General features: G+C 43.0%; 1 protein-coding gene across 4 annotated transcripts in view; it reads left to right on the top strand.

The window, feature by feature from the left end:
• Positions 1–17,233, top strand: part of COLEC11 (collectin subfamily member 11) — a 29,297-nt gene extending 12,064 nt beyond the window's left edge. For 2 of the 4 annotated variants that reach the window (XM_084826709.1, XM_084826708.1), the window contains 5 exons: positions 215–286; positions 11,401–11,472; positions 13,713–13,766; positions 14,407–14,502; positions 14,650–17,233. In XM_084826709.1, coding sequence (XP_084682835.1) covers positions 215–286; positions 11,401–11,472; positions 13,713–13,766; positions 14,407–14,502; positions 14,650–15,059 — 704 coding nt within the window. In that variant the 3' untranslated portion in view covers positions 15,060–17,233. The remainder of the gene's footprint in view (positions 1–214; positions 287–11,400; positions 11,473–13,712; positions 13,767–14,406; positions 14,503–14,649) is intronic. The other 2 variants (XR_014786560.1, XM_084826710.1) reach the window with 2 other exon arrangements.
• The last annotated feature ends 3,202 nt before the right edge of the window (positions 17,234–20,435 follow it).

Below are 20,435 nucleotides of genomic sequence, written 5' to 3'. Positions count from 1 at the left end.
GAGGTTGCTGAACAAACACAACTAAACAGACACACCTGTGATCGAGGCTGTTCTTACGTTTAGATATATGCATACACACATGCATATATCTTCTGACAGGACACAGCTAATGAGTTTGGTGGTGTTTGTGGTAATTTTCACTACAAATCAAGATGCTTGCTTGCACTTGGAATTCAGCATGTTTTTTCTTTTCTTTTTTCGCCATATAATATAGGGGAAGCTGGAGAAAAGGGGGAGAAAGGTGTCCCAGGCCGCCCAGGGCGAGTTGGACCTCCAGGAGAAAAAGGTAAGTCTCTTTAAGGTTAAGGAGATAACTTTTTACCAAGCTGTGTATTTTCTAGTGATGAGTGGAGGCTAATCTCTTAAACTTTGGGGTAGTACTTTACTGCATATGTCTTGATGCTATAGCTGCCAAAGTCGGTTTGTAGGCCAATCAAGTCCAACCGAATTCAAGTTCTTGGTTCTTGGCTGTAGAGTTTGAGTATAGCTTATTTGTGTCGATCTGAGATTCGCTGTGGAGGATATTAGAATACAGAAGCATTTTGATATAGTGCTCTCTTAGTGGCTAGGAGTAGGAAGTTGTATTGTAAACATATGCAGAGGAGAGGAATGGAGGGGGTAACTCTTCAGGGAGAGAAAGATAGGCCTGAATCTCTTATATGCTCCTTTCCTTACCTTTTGAGTTTCTGGCAGGCAACTTCAGAGCATAGTATCTGTTCTGCCACTACTCTTTCCTTTTTCTCCTACTGCTTCACTTATAACACTCATTTGAAATGATTAAGGGAGCAATCCTATGTGGATCAACGGTCGCCTCCAAGCCTGGGGGTGACTGCCTATCCAGTGCAGGGCGGGAGGAGTGGTGAGGAGCGGATCTCTTCCTCGTTCCCCCCACCCGGTTTTCATGGCTAGACAGCTGATTTTTGCTATCTAGCTGTGACACCTCGGAGCACAGGAAGCAGCGGCTGGACAATGTCGTAGTGGCATTTCTGAGCTCCCTGCCCCACCCCCAGAAACACCCCATTTTCACCACTCTGCACTGCTTTTATGAGCGCGGAGCACGGAGCCAATCCGTGCTGCCTATAAGCAGTGAAAGAAGTATGGAAGAAGGGGGAAACAGTGAGAAAGGACACTGGGGCAGAATAAGCTTGGGGAGAATGAGAAGAAAGCAGGAGACAAAGGGTGATATCTAATGTTACACCTACATAGAGTAGACCCATTGAAATGAATGGATCTACTCTAAATAGGATTGATGTCGGATACTACTACTCAAAGCAAGTAGGTAGAGGCTGCTCGGGAATGAGGGAAGAATGAGGCTGTACGTAGTAGTACGAAGAAGTATGAGGCTGCACACAGAGGCAAAGAGTTCAAGCCACTTTGTGGAGGGTCCTGTCCTGAAAGGCGACCAATAAATATTTTAAATAAATCAATAAAATAAATCAGCCAAGGAAGAGACTAGGTGCAAAGCTGGAGCAAAGCCAGTTTGGTTTAGAACAGAGAAGGGAAGCTGGAGTTGCACAATTTGGTGGGTGTCCTGCTAATGATACCCCCCCAAGCCCACAATGAAATGAAGAAAGATAGCAACATAAGGGCATCAGGAAGGAGAAGGGCTGAGCACCATACAAAGGAATGGGCTGCATAGAGGGAAAGTTCCAACCCTTTACTGTATGAACCTCTACCCAGATACTCTCAGATTTCTAAGCTGTAACAGACACTGGGTCAGTTCGCACGTCCCAGACCACCATCAAATAACCCTAAAACAAGCCATGGGTTATTTCAGGGTTGTTTAACCCTCAAACAGCCCCTGCCACCTGGGTTCACACAACATGGCAACACACACCTGCAGGCACCATGCAACAATGATGCCTGCAGACACCCAGCATGATGCAACAGCCGTGCAGGTAAATTAAGCTGTCATGTTGTGCGAACCAGGTCACTGCTTGCGTGTTGTTTTCAAAACCAAATAATGTATTATCTCCTTGCCCCCCTTAAATTGTGGATTCCCCAGACCAGGTGTGGGAAACCTGTGGTCATCCAGATGATTGATGACAACTCCCACCATCTCTGACTGTTGGCCATGCTGGCTGGCGCTGATGGGAGTTGGAGCCCAACAACATCTGGAGGGCCCCAGGTTCCCCACATTTGTCTGTTGCCAATAGGATGCTGGATGAGATGGGCCCTTGCTCAGATCCAGCAGGACCCTGTTTATATGTTCTTTCTTGCATGTCACAGTCAGCCTTCCCCACCCTGGTGTTCTCCAGATTTTTGACTAAACTCCCACCATGACTGGCCCTTGGCCATGCTGGCTGGGGCTAATGGTTGGGAAAGGCTGAGCTAAGGAATGGTGTTTCTCACATTCATGAAGCAGTCAGAATTAATTCTCTGGATTTGGGGGCACTAATGTTTGGAACACGTGACGTCTCCTACTACTGTATGACAAGGTGAGAGGTAAAAAGTAATTCCTCCTCTGTTCTGGCAACGTTTTATGTTTACAGAGACATTTTGGGATTACAAGCATTTCTGTAATTCCTTTTGTGCCAGGCGTATAAATTCTAAAATACTTCGACTCTTTGTAAGTATTTTTTTTAAGACATAAGAGAGACTATTCACATTGTAAACAAAGAGAAGAAAATCTTATGAGAAAATCATTGTACACTAGAAACCTATTTATTTGACTCATTTTCATTTACTTTGAGCACTGGGAGCTCTTATTTGAGAGAGGCCTAGAAGGAGCCATTTAAAAAAGAAATACTAAATATGGCATTTGTGGTTTCAGAGAAGTAGGAGAGATTTAAAAATACACACACACCAAAAACAGACTAACAAACAAGTAGCTCACCATGGCAACAGCAAATATTTTTGCAGGAACAGAGAGAGAGAGAAACAGTTGAACAAAACCCTGAAACAGGTCCAGCGCCAGGTTTGAGGAGCCTTAGGCAAAGTGTCCTCTGGGCCCCGCTCCACTGTTAGGGGGCCCTCGCAAACTTACCTCGGTGCAGCAGTACTCCAAGTAGCACCAGCCGGCTGGTTCTAACCACCCTCTAAATTTACCATCGTGCCCTAGAACAATGCCAAGGCGGGGGCATTGTCTAGAATTTAAAGGGTTGCTAGGTCTAGCCGCTTGGCATGCCAGGCTAGAAAAAAAAGGGTGGCCGTGGCCCAGGACAGGTACCAGCAGATGACTGTGCCAGGGCACTCATGTCCTGGCAGCTGCCCACAGTTGCCAGGTGCTGATGCCTGCCCTGCCCTGAAAGCTTCCAATCAGTCTGAGATTCTGCAATACCCAAAAAAGGTGCTAGCCCTTAAAGATGTTATGCCTTACTTCACTATCCAAATACTTATTAATTTATCAAACAAAAACTTCACCGTCATCTGCCTAGTTAAATGGGTTTATACTGTGGTGTTATATTTTTCAGTCCATCTCCTTAGAACAGGAGTGCACAACCTGTGGCTTGCATGTGCCCCTTCGCTAGGTCTTATGTGCAGCCCCCCACCCCCAATGAGTTGGTGAATCCTGATCTCAATAAATATTGGACCATTCACAAGGCCACCTGCCATGTCTCTTCCTTTCCTCCTGAAGGAAAAAAAATGCACATAGCTCCACCTTACAGCTTCATGACCATGTGGAAAAGGGTAGGATGTTCTAGCTGTAAGAATTATCTGGGAAAATGAGATGTGGCTAGAGATGGGGGTATATGTCATGTTTATAATGCCTTTCAGGGCACCTGTGCTCTTTGCACTGGAAAGAAATTGGTGGACATGTGATAGCTTTCTGCTGTAAGGATTGGAGTGGAAGGCAGATGACACTTCCCAAGTACCCACCGACTGGCGTAGTCCACTGAACAGGCAGAAAGGGCTGGGGAGAAAATGTGTGCTCATTGCTGCAGTATGGTCTGGCCAGAGAGTGGGAAGGCTGGAACAGTCAGTGCTTTGCGCCACCCCATTTCTGGCCACTGGACCACTGGATGAGTAGTACTGCATAGTGAGGCCAAACTAGAAGGATGTGGTTCATTCTTTAGCTTGGCATGTAAGAATATTGAAGAGTGGGAGAGAGCCTCGCATCTCAGTACTAGGCAGAAGAATGAGGAGGGCATTCTGTGCCTTCCCAGGATGTATACTAGCCAATGTCATATCAGTGTAAATAATAGGGTGCTTTAGCATACACCTGGCATATTAACACACTGAAGGTAATATGAGCAAGTTCATACAATCTGAGGACACAAGTACTATTTCATTACCTATGGAGCCCTTCCTTGCTTCTTCAGTTCCTTCCCTTGTTGAGTTTTCCTCAGTTTCCTACAGATCTTTCAAACTGCCTGCATAGCAAGTTGTTTTGGGGCCAAAAGGCACTGTACTCTTACTGGCTCAGCCTGGCACCAAAGCTTTATCTACACATAATGGATATGGTGAAACGCAGGGGTGAGGGCTGGCAGCAGGAGGTGCTGCTGCTTCTACTAACCCTACTAGTTCATTTTGGCTAGTAGTAGTGAGGATTGCTCCTGTGAACATCTGACTTTTGGGGGATTGGTGCTCCCCATACATTTGTATGAGAGTATAATTGTAGTCCTTGGAAAATAAGTAAAGAATTCTAACAAAAGTAAGATCAGTTTAAACTGGTTATCTTGCTTGTTCAGTCGTTAAGTCGTGTCCGACTCTTCGTGGCCCCGTGGACCATAGCACGCCAGGCCTTCCTGTCCTGCGCTCTCTCCCGGAGTGTGCTCAAGTCCATATTCATTGCATCGGTGATGCTATCTAGCCATCTCATCCTCTGCTGTCCCCTTCTCCTTTTGCCTTCAATCTTTCCCAGCATCAGGGTCTTTTCCAGGGAGTTTCCTCTTCACATTAGGTGGCCTTAAACTGGTTATATCCTTTGCTAATAACAGGATCAAAGGGAATAGTGTTGTTCTGGAGTAAACCTTAGAGCACGTTCAGAAGCAGGGCCACTTCACACAATAAAACATTCCTGTGGACTGATGCATGTGATGAATGCACTTGATGGACTTTTCCTTCACATACTTGTGCACCTACTAGGAAGATATAGCCAACTGTGGCCACCCATATGATGTACCAGCAGCAAGAAACCCAGATGTGTAGTTCTCTCCTTTGGCCATCTACACGTGGGCTACATGTGACTTCATATACAGAAGTGCCCTTTGTGCGGGAAATTTTGTAATGTGTGATGAAGAAGTAGCCTGTAGTCTCATAGTGTATGAAATCACACAGAGACATAGAAAGCCCTATGAAATACGTCTCTTTGCTCTGACATGAGTTACTCGGTGCTTTTGTCAGGACTGGAATATAGGGATGTGTGCTGGAGCGGGTCAGGGTTAGTGTGTGAGAAAATCAAAGCTAAAGAGTTCTTGTAACAAACATGGGACAATGAGTACTTGTGTTTCCTGGGTTCTGAGATAAGTGAAATGACCACTTTTGAGGAGGGCATACAGACTTCCTTGTACTTGCTAGTATTTATAAATGTTCTGTGCCATATGATGTTTACAGAAAAGGGCATTAAGTCACAGGGAGAAAATTAATTGTGTTTATATATATAATGTTGTATTTATAGTCGGGATATATGCCTGTTTAATTTCAGATGCAGCTGCTTGAAACAACATATTAAAGAATGCTAGGAGAGGTCCAGGGGTTCATACTTCTGATGTATTTCTTTCCTCCATATCCAATTGCTCTTTAATTTATACTGTTTTTGATCCAGCAACCTATTCCTCTCTTCTCCTTCCAATTCCTTCTACGTGATGCCACAACAAATACATTTCTGAATCAACATGGCTTCACATTTTTCTGTTTTCTTCTTCTACTAGTTAAGCCTCCCCTACGCAATCAAAACTATTAGTGTGCCCTTGCTACTCAAGTGTATGCAAACTAAAATGCAGCCAGATATATTGTAACTCCCCTCCCACCCCCACACACCCCGGCAAGAAGATTCATAGGATTCAGTAGTCTGGAATATTTTAGTGATGGAAGAGCTAACACACCAGGTTAAAGTGGGCAGAGACCAAGCTATTTCAGATGTTTTCATAATGGGTAGTCCTATTTTTGGAATACCGAGGTTCCCAAAATGGTCTTTTCTAGGCCTAGTAAGTAGTCCTCAATTTACATTTATTGAGGATTGTAGACCATTTGATATGACTCTGATCAGAATTTTTCATGTGCTTTAAATATCTTCTTGATTTCTTGTCAGACATGAGGGGGGCAGATTAGTGGGTTCTAGTTTGCTTCTTTTTTAAAAGTTTGGCTACCATAAGTTACTTGAAAATTAAGTGTGTGTTAAGTGTGGGTGTTAAGTGTGTGTGTTGTGTTTTAAGTGTGTGTGTGTGTGTGTGTGTGTGTTAAGATACTTCCCGAAGTGTGTGGGCTAGAAGTAGGGGTGTTTAAATATAGCCTCCAGGTTGCTAATGTTGCCCAGAAATTTAATTCTGGCAACCAGCAATGAAAGCTTCCATTATATTCTGCCACAGAAGTAACAATTTTTTAAAACTCGATTGCAACTTAATGAGAACCTCCTTTAAAATGGCCTTACGTCTTGTGCTGGGACATGCAGCATCAGTTTCATGGCTGGAGACAGGGTTGGCGTCAGGGTTGGCATCCTCAGGCACATGCTGAGAGGGCCCCCTGCCAGTCCCTGGAGTTTCCTAGCCCTGCTGTTCCTAGCCCTTCCTAGCCTTGTCAGGAAGGAGGAAGTGAGAAAACCAGGGCTGGCCTTGCTGGCTACTAGAAACAATAGTTGACAAGCAAGCCCAGGCCCAGCCAAAATTTGTGGGCTCTTGGGCAGAGGTTCTAGAAGTTAGTCTTTTGCCTCCTTCTGCAGTTGTAGATGTGTATCTTCAGCAGCCTTCCCCAATCTCCAGATGTGTGGGACTTAGGGATGTTGGAGAAATCCACGACAGAATCAATTATTTTGGATTGCCATGAATCCAACCCACAGATTCCACAGTGGACTGGCTTTTCTCAAGTCGCGTGGACTTTCGGACCATTTCAAAAATTTTCTGGAATTGTATGGAAATTTAGTCATAGGAAAATGCTTAAAATAAAAATACCAGATGAAAATGTGCATTTCCCCCATAGGCCAAAGCATGAAAATGTGCATTTGGGTGGGATTTGCACATTGGGGGAGGGAGATTTGTGCATTTGCACATGTGTGAATTTGCACAAATGCAAATTTATGTGAATTTGAGAAATTGGGAAAAATCCTATTCCGCCAATGAGGGGACGATGGGATGAAAGGCACCTGACAATCTGTGAAATGCAGACAGAATGGATTTTACAAAATCTATACATCCCTAGTTAGACTACAACTCCTATCATGTCTGGCCAGCACAGTCATTGGTTGGGGTTGATGGGAGTTGCAGTCCAACACATCTGGAGGGTGCCAGGTTGAAGAAGTCTGATCTAAAGACTAAAAGTAGTTTTTCAGGCATTCTTTCTCCCTGGAGACTGTGGTTTTGTGAGGGTGGGATGGGGATCTCTAATGGATTTCTCAGCACTTTCCCCAAACTACAATTCCCAGGATACTTTGAGGGAAGCCATGGTAGTTAAAATGCTATAGAGTCATCATATGTTTATAACACAAGAATATTCTGAGTCTTTATTTTGGGATCTTTCATACGAAAGAAGAGTTATGTGTAGCCTATTGGTTCAGCAAGATGGATGCCTTAGTGGTTCTTGAAGAATACAAAATTGCCGAGATCTGTCCAATAATGGAATAGCAGGAAAGTTCAACTGTAATGAAGTGTTCCATGTCCTGCCATCAGGACACTCTGGAGGTTTGCTACCCTATTGTAGTGGACCATCTTCAACTCTTTTGGTCTTGGTGCTGGGGGGGCAGGGTCTGTTGGCTAGGTGCCAGGAGCATACATTGTTTTTCTTGCACTTCCAACGTAGAGGATGTTAGCAGGGCCTTCTGACAGACATAAGATATAAGGATGGGAGATATCTTTGAATTTCCATTGCTTATTTCAGCCTGCCAGCAGAATTGTCTAGGGTTAAATTTATATATCACAAAGTGATAGGGTTTTCAAGTGCTTGTGGTGAAACTCAAAGAACTCATCAGACTTCAAGGGTCAGAATAATGTCTTTATTAGGATTGATCAAAGTTCAGAATGCAAGATGCAAACTTTCAAGTTGCACAGCATACATCTTCAGGCAAAATGTTCCCTTTTTTTTCTTTTTAAAGGGAGAAAATAGAAGTGCCTGAGCCACTGGCATAGCAGAAAGCGTCCAAATGCTTTCTGTGTGCTCTTTCAGCTGTGAGCTCTTTCAGCAATCCAATATTGTATGGAGGCAACCCTGTAGTAATGATAGGACTGCATTAGTTATAAGAGGCCCCATCGTCCTACATGTGACTCATCCTGTAATATGTGCACAAGTATGGTAGATTATCATCTACCTGATTTACTGTGCATGGCTATGCGTTGCAAACTATGTTCCAAGGTGTCAGCTGATGAGTCTGTTGCTTCTGTTACCTAGTCAGAGTCGTTTGTTGTATGTCATCCCTTGGTTAATGAAGAGTATATGACAGCCTCAGATATGTCCTCCAAAAATCACTGCAAGTGGATATTAGAATCTCACAGCAGGCACTAAGGAGGTTTTTCTGTTTTAATTACAATGTTGTACAGTAGTTTACAGCAGAATTGTGACTAAGTGAGCCAGTTAAAAATTGGGTAGCTTGGTCATTTTTTTTAAGGAATAAAAGATATACATACAGCATGGTACAAATTGCCAACAATACTTAAAAATTTGTTCATGTCCTCTTCATTATTTGCCTAGACTGAACCTGGACCTGAGAACAGAATCCTATATACACTTATTTGGGATTGAGTCCCACTGAACTCACTATTATTATTACTACTATTACTTCTATTGTTGTTGTTGTTGTTCTTATTATTATTTACATTTCTATACTTTCCCATAGTCAAAGCTCTCTGGGCAGTTTACAAAGATTTACCAGGTTTACTAGGACTTATTCCTGAGTAGATGTGTATAGGATTGTACTATAAAACATCTGGAAACTGCACAAGAGCTTCCATGTGGCCAGAAGACTCCTGATGGCTATAACAGCTATTGGTTCTATTGGTTCTGGGTGTTACAGTCAAGCAGAAAGCCCCATTTCAGCCCTTTGATTCCACTGTCCACTTGCTTGGTCACCTCCCCAAGGATTCTCCCCGGAGCACCAGAGAAAAACACGACACCTGGAATTCCTGGAATGTGGCTCATCAGCTGACTGTAGCACTTGTCAGAGGAACCAATAATCACGACATCCAGCTGGAGGCTTTTGACCATGTGGAAACTCTTCTTAGGCTTCTTGTGTAAACTGGGCCTAGCTATCTAGTGGTCCTAGTCTCTGGCTACCTGCATAGTAGTGGGTGCTTTCACAGAACAGAACCTACATATAAGAGATAACAATTTGTGGTTTTCATTCTTCAGCTCATTTTAGATGCTACATTCTTTAGTATAGAATAACATTTCCTAAAGTCATGTTCAGAGAGTGAATCTAACCTCCTTCAACAAATTTGGGTGCATACATAATAGGAAGCCTGGGCAAATAATGAAAAAGACAGCCAGATGCTGAAGTGTTGCTGACAATATTTATATCTGATTTGTGCTGTAATGTGCATATTTATCTCTTATTCATTAAAAATTGCTGAGGCAGCCAATTTTAAAGTGGCTCATTTTGCCACAGTTCTGGTGTAAGTGCTATCTAGCATTGCCATTAAAACTGAAAAAACATCTTGGTTCCCGCTGTGAGGTTCCAATAGTTATTCTGTGAAACCTTCCTGAGTGCATATCTGAGGCTGTTGTGCACTCCTCATTAATACGGGCTTCAAATGTATGGGGAGGAGGAAAAAAGATGAGCCTTTCAGCTGTACTGCTTACAGTCTGCATACCATAAACTAGACATGTTTTGTGAGGGCATGACCTATCCATTCCAATAGGGCCTTAGTGAATTCTAACCTTTGGCAACTGTGCTCTTCGACTACATTTCCAGTACATCACCTTATCATTACTCTAATTTGTTCTTTCTCAAACTTTAATGACTTACTTAAGCTTTGTTTAAACTGATGTTAGCCTATGATAAAAACTGTTTGATTTTTGTTTGGGGCCCTTTTATTTCTTAGAAATGTCCATAGTGTATTTTCTTACTTAGGTTACCATTTCTTCCCCTTCCTAAAAGTTTTCTCATTTTTAATGTGTACTATTCAGTGCAGATGTAAAACTGCCTCCCTGCAAATTGGCATGCAAATTGGGAGTCATCACCTCAAAACACAGCCCCTCTCCTGTTCTGTCCTCTCCTTCATGGTATGAATTCTTCCATCCCTGCCCATTTTAGCTTTAACTGTGGTTTAGCACAGCCTTCCCCCAGCTTGGTGCCTTAGGGTGAATGAGCGGCATACCAGCGCATGAAGCCTGTTTGCTCACACTTTGCTCCTACCTACACACAACTGGTAAAATAAACCAGGAAATGATGGCTTATTAAGACATCTGAACCCAGGATCCTCCTTTGTTGCTACCAAACATGCCCGGATCATAAGCCATCAACAAACCAGATTTTGTTGGCTTATGAGTCCTGGCTTGTTTGCAAACAATAAACCAGAATCCTACATTACAACTTCCATCATTCCTGACCATTGGCCATGATGCCAGGAGCTGGTGGAAATTGTAGTCTAAAACACCTGGCGGATACCAGATTGAGGAAAGTGGATTTAGTGTTACATCTGCACCAGCACCAACTATGATGAATGCTAATCAGGTTTTATCTTAACCAGGATTTGCAAATGCAGTTTAACTTGGATTAAGAGGGAACCTGGTATTAACTCTTACTTAAACCTTAATGGTTAACATTGGTGCAAATGTAATACTAAGCTATGGTTCCAGTTGACAAGATAAGAGAGGGGGGAAATGCATATCAGAGAGTGGAGGAGAATATACATTGCTTAGGCTGGCTCCTGGTTTTGCAAACCAGGTTTTGCAGGAAGCTATAACAGTAAGCCACGATTCCTGGGTTGTCTTGGTTTACTGTGAACAAGCAGCATGCTAGCACATGCAGTCCATTCCATCTCCTGTTTGTGTGAGCAGGTAAAACTGAGATGGGATATCTTATTGTGATGTCCAAACCCAGGATCCTGATTTGTTGCTCCCAAACAAGCCATGATTTGTAAGCTAGCAACAAAATCTGGTTTGTTTCTGTCTTATGGTCCTGGCTTGTTTGCGAGCAACAAAGCAGGATTCTGGGTTCAGATGTCCTAATAAGCTATCCTTTCCTAGTTTGTTTTAACAATTTGTGTGAATTTGTGGGTCATGTAACAACAAATATTTGATGGGGAAGTGCTGCTGGTATATTAAAAATAATTTCATGTTTTTAATTTGTCTTTGATGTTTTGTTTTTTGTAGGAGAAACAGGGGACAAAGGACAGAAAGGCAGCATGGGACGCCATGGAAAAATTGGACCCATTGGTTCAAAAGGTATATTTTCTTCCAATGTACGTTAAGTTTTAAATCAGTTAAGTTTCATTTGTTTGTAATGAAAAGTTATTTGATTGGAGGGGTTTTTTGCAAGGTTCATTCTGCAAAGACATGACTATTGATATCCCATGCCATCGGTGTAAGGACAAATACATGAATATGAGTTTCCCTTACACATGTCAGGGTTAGGAAGACTTGCGAACGCAACAGCCTGTAACAAATTAAAAGACATGCACACTCTTTTAATCATTATTTCTTAAAATAGGACTTGGAAGAGATTGTCTGTTGTAAAGGCGTAAGTCCAGGTGCCATCATAAGCTTAAGAGTTTGTCAAGAGCTTCTGATGTGCAGGTGTGGTTCCTGTGCCTGGCACACTGGAGCATTTGCTGAGGCTTGCACGCTCCAGCTGGGCCCACGAAGGCTGACGCTTTGCCAGATATCCCCCCCAACCCCACTTAGTCCCCCAGCAGCAGTGCTGCTATAGCAGCCAGCATCCCGCTCACAAGCTGACCTAGCAGCACCCATGCTGTAGTGGGCTGGTGTCAGGAGTGCCCTTGCTGCCTTCTGAAATCCTCAAGTAGCCAGAATCAACACACAGACAATAGGGCTCTTTTCCAAGGCTTTATTTCCATTCAAGCTAATGATGCTTACAGATGCTAATTGCAGGAGCCTAATGAGGGAAACTTAAGAGAGCTGCCTACTTGGGGTTTCTAGCCTTAGTGAATCAGTTGATCTCCATTTGGAGGTAAAGGCGGGAAGCCTCTGAACTTAAGGGCTAGGAGCTTAAAGTCCACCCCTTTCCCATGGGGCATCGGGGCGCAGCTGTTGACGTCGTGCCAAGTGGGCTGAGCGCCTCCTCTCAGCGCCCTCCATCTCCCGCTTGTCCCTACGCTGGCGCCTAGCATCCCGAAGCTCCAGTTGTCCCTCCCCCTGCCTGCCAGGGTCACAACCACTCTCAGGAATGGGATCAGGGAGGGGCTGTCCCCCTGGCGGCACCTCTGAACAGAATCCTCAGAATCAGAACTGCTTTGGGGCTCTATGGGCTCCAATCCAACCCTGGGAGCTGAGCAGCTGCTCAACTCCCAGCTCATTACAGTGATGCTGCTGGGTAAGCCTGAGAATAGCTCAAGAGCAAGGCTGCCCCATGCCTCCCCAGAGCACTCACTGATTGGCTGAGTAAGCCTGCAAGGGAGCGGGGTGGTGGTGGGGGAGAGGCTGCTGTCTGCCTCCCTCTGTCCCTCTTACTCGTGAGTGACCGGGAAGGGGATGCTGGCAGCTACAGAAGTGCTGTTGCCAGTGGTGGCCATGAGGGAGGGGGTCAACGCTGAAGGAGCCCACTGAGGGCAGCCTGCCCAGGGCCCTCCCCCAAAATCTGGAGCTGGGCCTGCTAATGTTTGTCTGATACTGCATACTTTGGATCATTTGAAAAAAGAGAAAAGCAGTAATAAGTTCTTTGATTTTGAGGCAGCTGAATAGATTGATTTCCCCAATATGACGATCCTGTTAGTGTCAATGCTGGGCTAGTAATTAAAATGAAGCTATACACCCATTCATGCACATTCATTCTCCGAACAAGAACAATTACTATTCTAGGAATGGTACAGATTAGCTGTGGCATTTTGGTCTGGATCCAAATTATGCAGCTTGCAGGTAGAACTGGGACAACAAATATTAAATATTCCACAATATTTAATATTTAAATATTGTGGAAAGCCCTTTGTTTGCATAATGCATTTGAAATGCTCCATTGTATCTCAAAGGCATGCTTATGGAAGTATTAAAGATGAATGTTAACGATGTTAGTGATTACAACCAAGAATTTTATAGTACTATAAAGACTACCATATTCATTATGGCATAAAGTAGCCTTCCCCAACCTGACAGCTTCCAGATGTGTTGGACTACAACTCCCATCGTCCCAAGCCAGCATGGCCATGCTGGCATCTTGAAGGCACCAGGTTTGGGAAATCTGGCATAAGCACTCTTCAGATGCACGAAGTGTCATCCTCATTTTGCAAATATTGATTTTCTTCGTGATTGATGGATTTCCATGCTATACAGCTAAATGTGGTGCACTCTGATCTTAAAACACATTTATGCAGGAGTACGATACATTGATTTCATTGAGCATAGGGCTTAAGGTACCATCCTAGCATTTTGGAGGCAGTATGTTAAGGTCAAATAGAAACAATAGATTTGGTCTATTTACTGAGAAGCTTATTAATTTTTGCCTTTCTTAGGAGTAAAAGGAGATAATGGCGATGTAGGTCCACCTGGTCCTAATGGAGATCCAGGTAAATCATATAACCACTGGCTTTAATAATGTCTAAAAGGCTATAACTGTGAGATTATGTAAATGGTGTAAGTTTCTTATAAGCACTCTAAGAAGGTGTCACAAGATAAACCTTTATGCAACTTTGTATGTGGTTTAACACACATGTTGACATTGACTGGGTTCAGACATCACGATAACCCACACTCGAGAATTGAGTATAGGTTGAATGTGGGATGACTTTGTGGCTTGTTGTTGAAATGTGGGTTATCGTGTTGTCGGAAGCCAGCTGTGCTAACAAACCATCATTTGTTAACCACGAAGAACCCACGGTTCACAACCAAGGAATGGTTGCTGGACAATGTGGGCTTAATGTGAGTGCAGCCAGGTTCAGAAAGATTTATGCATGTGATCCCATATGTGTGAGGGACTGTGTGGAGAATGTAAACAGCTGGATCACCTGTGTATATACATGCCTTCACTCAGATCTGGGAGTTCACTAGTTACTATAGCTTATCATGAATATTCTCTAGAGGTTTGGAGTGATAGGAGAGCAGGTTTATGGCACAAAGCTGTGAAACATGCACCTTTCTGGGTGGTAAGCAAGCAATATCATACTACCTTGCAAATGCCCATGTCTATTTATACATGGATTTCTGCAGGTGTTCCTTGTGAATGTGTCCCGCTACGGACAGCCATTGGCAAAATGGATAATCAAGTGACCCTGCTGACAACCGAATTGAAATTCATTAAAAAAGGTAAGAATGTCCATGTAAGCATTCCCCCTTCCTTTATAAACTATTGCGTTTAAACAAACTTTGCTTGCTTTATAGTCGGTTTATTGTGTCTGTCCTATGTGGTATGCATTAAGTTGGTTTATAGAAATGCAAGTGCTCACTTTTCAGCACTGCCCTCCCCCGCAGCTGTTGCTGGTGTGCGTGAGACCGATAATAAGACCTACCTGCTGGTGAAAGAAGAGAAGAGGTATATGGATGCCCAGCTCTACTGCCAAGGAAGAGGAGGAACACTGAGCATGCCCAAGGATGAAAGTACCAATAGCCTAATTGCTTCTTACATCAATCAAGCTGGCCTCAGCCGAGTTTTCATTGGCATTAACGACCTAGAAAAGGAGGGCAATTTTGTGTACTCTGACCAGTCTCCTATGCAGACCTTCAACAAATGGAGTACCGGCGAACCAAATAACGCTTATGATGAGGAGGACTGTGTAGAAATGATAGCCTCAGGGGGGTGGAATGATGTTGCCTGTCATATTACAATGAATTTTGTTTGTGAATTTGACAAAGAGAATGTGTAGAACTATTCCTGTTTTCCCATCCCCCTCCATACATGAACTTACCATGAATAATTGCTGAAATCCAAATATCCTGATCCCTGCCCCGTTTCTGGATTTCTGTATGTGTGTAGCCCTATTCCAGCATTCCGATTCTGTGTATAGTAAATGTGCAAGGAGGGGGAGCATGCAACCGCTGCCCCCCTCTGTCACTGTTTCCATCCCCCTCTACATGTGGAGAGCAACTTTCTGATGGGGAGAGCCTCCTTGGCTCTCCACACCTTTTTGGACCCTGGAAAATCAGGGTTCGAAATCATGCAGAGAGTCTCCATGGATACAGCAGGTTCTCCCATTCGGAAAGTCTTCCTCTACATGTAGAGGGTGACAGAGGATGGCAGGCTTAGTCCGCTCCCCCTCCTCCCTCCGATTCTGTGTTTACTATGCACAGAATCAGAACACCTGAATAGGGTGTGCATGAGTGTGTGTGAGAGAGAAATGCATACACACCTTACAAGATCTAGGTACAACGCGTCTCAAACTCTTTTGTGCGCCCATAATGTGGCTCATATTCAGCGCTACTGTTGTTGTTGTTTTAATTAAAGCACCATCTCTTTTTGTTATCTTGGCAGTGCTCCTCTTTGCATGGTGGAGCAGAAGCATTCTGCTCCCCTCTGTCATGGCCACTCCACCACCAGGCAAAGAGGAGTCTCTCCAAGGACCACCTATAGGGCATCTCTACATGAGCCTAAAACCCTGCATTTAAAACAGGGCTTTCTGCTTCCGTTTTAAATGCAGGATCACAATTACTCCCTTTTCACCCGCTTCCTTTCCCCCCTCCCCTTCTCCCCGTATCTGAGTCTTCCATTCTCTTTCATTGATCTCGCTCCTCTTCTTGCCGCTTTTCCTCTTTTCACGGAGGGAACTCAAGCGGAACACAACGGGGTAATTTGATAGCTCATTATCTGCGATCTATTTACAAATGGAACAAAGGGCGTTTAGTGCAGGAGACACCCGGGGGGGTCACGGCATCATGTAAAGATCCTGCAAACTTCCATGAAGGAGCAATCTCAATCACAGGCTAAAAGCTCCATGTGAAGAAAGCCATAATCTGCAGCTAAGTGACTTGGCACAATCCATTGAGAAGTTCTCTTTTGCAAGTCCCATTATAATTAAGGTTCTTGTCTGTTTCAACAGGGCTTGCACAGGAGAGTTTCCCAGTGGATTGTGACCCCAAAAGAATAGGCCAAGATATTGATAAGATTTGGCACATCTGAAAATGAATTACGTTAAGATTAGCACTGAGGAATTAATGAGCAATGAAGAACAAACTTAAACTTTAAGGATTATATCCAATGTTATGCTAGTGGAAGGATTACAAGAGCTAGCATGGTTCCACTAGCACTTGCATAACTGCTATCAGAACTAGCAAAATTAGTGTGAGCCACATCTAGTCTAATGAAATGACCTTGCGCAAGCGGAATTGAAGTCCTGGATTTGATACTTGCGCAAAGATGAAGTGATAGAAATGTTGTGCTGGTGGAATGACACATTTCATACAACCTAAGATCTGTAACAAGGGTAACTGGTCTGTCAATCTATTTTAAGGCCTACCCGAATTACTCTTTGTTGATAAAGTATTATAATGGTATTTTAAGAAATATATGATACTAGCATTGTACAGCTGTAAATATAATCTAGGTATTTCAAATATCAGTATTTACCCTTCAGAAGGGAAGAGTTAACAGACATGGTTTGCATTACTGTAAAGAAATATGGTCATAATCGAACATAGACTAGGCATACATAAACCACTTGAATTCAGGGGGCTTCAACTTGCTTAGTTCTGTGGTAGATTACGAACTATGGGTCTTTAGTATGCACTGGATCCTGTGTTGAGATTAATGGAGATGTACAACTACAGTGGAAAGCATAAATGTAGATTTTAGTATGTTATTTTTGAAGACATATACTAGCTATGGTTATGTTTTTTAAAGAACTGTTATTGTTAATATTCAGTGCCTGCATTTGAAGTATGAAGTCTTGTGCTATTGCATGCAATCAGCCTTCCCCAACCTGGTGCCCTCCAGATGTGTTGGGCTATAACTGGGGTGTTCTGGAGAGCACTACATTGGGGAAGGCTGGCATATATTTTCTGTGAACCGCCCAGAGAGCTTTGGCTATTGGGCGGTATAGAAATGAAATAAAAATAAATAAATAAATAAATAAAAATATTTAAAATGTCTACAAAGAGTCTTAATCAGTTTCTTGGTACCAGGAAACTAGTTCTTTAGGGCTTCCATTATACTTTAAAAGCAAACCATTTGCAAATGTGGCTATACTGCACTGAGCTAATCTAGTTCAATTGTTTTGGGTAGAGTTTAATTCATTATAACTTGAGAATTGGAAGTAGGAAATGAAATGCAAGGTTATTCACAGAAAGCATGAACCTAGATTCTATTTTTCTTGCATATTCTTAGGTTTAGATTGGATTTTGGCATTGAGGTTTGATGACCAGAATAATTCACCCAAGTTAATCAGGTTCCAGCTGCTGCCCTGTTCTGGCTGAAAGCAATCTCACTGGACACAGTACTACTCTGAATTGCACATGAATCAGGTTCATGGAAAGCAGGAGGATATTTTGCATGCAGTTAGGTGTAGGATAGCTGCCATGATTTTGTTTATATGTTTGCATGTTATTACGATGTTTGAAGGAATTTACAAAGACCTGCCTGGAAATGTTCTGATGCAATTCACAAAATCTTTGCTATTCACAGTCTGAGAAATGTTTTTAAACTCATCTCAGCCTTACGTTTGTGCATGTAGGCATATGGATAAACGGAAGTGAAGATTTTCTCTACAGGTATTCAGTGGCAGCAAGTTGACTCTATCAACTTAATGAATGTTATCAATTTACTTCCCCTGAGAATGAGGCTGGTTACAGCTATAGGTTGGCCCTTTGTGAAGTTCTGTTGCTTTAATTATGATTACTGAAGCCTTAATCCCATGACAGGATCAATCCAATTGCATATCCTTCTAGTCTGGTTGCAAATCAAGGAGGGTGCACATGAAATGGTTGAAATTGAAATTAAATTTGCATTTTATTTCCCAGTTCATCTGTACAAACAAATCCACCTGAAGTCATTTAAAAATCCCAGCCCTATGCTCTGGGTATTAATTTAGCTGGCTTCTCAAGGTTGTTGGTGCTGGAATTAAACTGAGATAAGTTTATTAATATGGGTGAATTTCAAGATTGTATCCAGTACATGAACGGGAGTTAAAACTGGTTAACTCTCTCAGCTTGAGTTTTGGGACAAGCCCTATCCTTTTCTTCTCCACAAAGAGAGACACTTGGAGGGTTGGCACATAACAGGTTATTGTGAGCAAGTCAGTGGGCTGGTGCATGCAGCTTAATGACTTCTGCTTGGCTCCTCTTGCCAGCAGGAGTGGCTAAACAAACCAGGGACTATCCATTCCTGGCTTGGCTAGGTGTGCATCTGAACCGGGAACTCTCACTTGCTCTCCCTCAACAAGCCAGAGCCCTAACCCAGGGTTTGTTGGGGGAGAGCAAGCCAGAGTTCCTGGCTCAGACATAATGCTAACCAAGCCACACAGGAGCAATTGAGCTGGCTGCACTAGCACGTTGGCTTGCTTACAGGTTGCTGTGATGTGTGATCATTGGCTTATAGTTCCTTTTGATCAGCACAGGACAGCAGTTCACTTAAGTAATATGTTTCAAATTTTATCTATGTATAAATGTTATTTACTTATTAATAAGCATCAACAATTTGCATATTTGCTATGACCAATTATGGAAGCATTTTAGGCTCCCTTTAATGTTGTCAGAGTGCATCTTTGTAAACCTGTTTCTTCTTATTGGCATATTATAAGTTCTGTGCAATGCAGAGCTATTGTGAACTGCCCAGAGAGCTTCGGCTATTGGGTGGTATAGAAATACACATACATACATACATACATAACATTCATTAGCTGACTGTCTGTCACAAAGTCACATGGATGTGCCCGATCTTGTCTGATCTCGGAAGCTAAGCAGGGTCAGCCCTGCTTAGTACTTGGATGGGAGACGGCCTGGGAATCAGGCTTCCTGAATTGAGCAGGGGGTTGGACTCAATGGTCTTGTTAGGCCCCTTCCAACCCTATGATTCTATGATCTATGATTCAAGCCCTTCCCCATGGGGGTTTGTGGCTTTAAACTTAGAGATTTGTCCTGTTCTGTTCATCAGAAATAATTGGGGTGAGTCAGTGAATGTGGGGCATGAGCAAAAGAGTGAATGGTGCCCCATGATAAGCTGGGGATACATTCATGCACCCGGGCAGCTGCAGTCCTATGCATGCTCAGTTGGTACTAAGTCCCACTGAAGAAAGTAGGACTTAACTTCTGAGTAGATATATATTGGATCATGCTGTAACACTAATCTTGCCTACATTGATTTTAACAGGACTTCTAAATAAGCATGTGCAGGATTAGCCATAATGTAAGTGTTCTGATACTGAAACACTCCATGATAAAAACTGAGTGAGTATCTCTAACTTGAAATTGACCCTTGATTTAGTTCCCTAAATGTTGGACTTGAGGACATGCATATTCTGTTGTGTTTTTGATTTTTCTATGATTAGTATAATGTTACACAAGTCCTCCTTTTTAAATAGTGAAAGTGCACAAGGTAAGGTGAACACATGTATTTCAAAGAAGCTTCTTCCTAGTACATTAAATGCAAATGAACAACTAATTTATAGTGACCCAACTAGCAAGGGGTTTTGTTTGTAGCATCTTTGCTCTCAAAAATAAAGTATGACACCACTGGAAATTATTCCATCATTTTATGCTTAAGGAAATAGACAGTTTTATCCTAAGATATCTGTTGTGAGCTTTTCTCTTGCTCCTAAACTAGTAACATTTTGCTGCAAAACGTGAAATCCTTGCAGTTTAACAGTAGGCTTTTAAGAGAAGTCAAGAGGAATCCTAGGAGTTTATCTCTTCTACAGAGTCTGGCCTTTGCATATCTTCTCTCTCTCTCTCTCTCTCTCTCTTTCTCTCTCTGTTAAGATGCAGGGTGCATCCAGATGAGGCTTTTATGTTGCCATTGCCCTGGTTCATTTACAGAATTTCCCTGGGTGTTCAGATGATGTCTTCTCATAACCCTCCCGTCTTTTCCCACCACTTCCGCCTTTTTCCTTACTGCAGAAAATCCATTAAGGAAAACAGATGTAATTGCTGCACAATGCCTCCTGGTTGCTGGCACTAGGGGTCCTCCCATCTGGAAGCATCCATAGAACAGCAGAAGGCAAGTTTACTTGAGGACGTTCATGGGAGGAAAGTTTCCGATCCCCTCCTCCTCTCTATAGCCACCTGAAAAGCCTTTCTGAACCACAGTCTGCTTT

This window comes from Heloderma suspectum, chromosome 1, assembly GCF_057233095.1.
Source record: "Heloderma suspectum isolate Gila_16-S chromosome 1, 16-S_ref, whole genome shotgun sequence".
Taxonomy (NCBI): domain Eukaryota; kingdom Metazoa; phylum Chordata; class Lepidosauria; order Squamata; family Helodermatidae; genus Heloderma; species Heloderma suspectum.
This window is presented reverse-complemented; position numbering and strand designations above follow the sequence as displayed.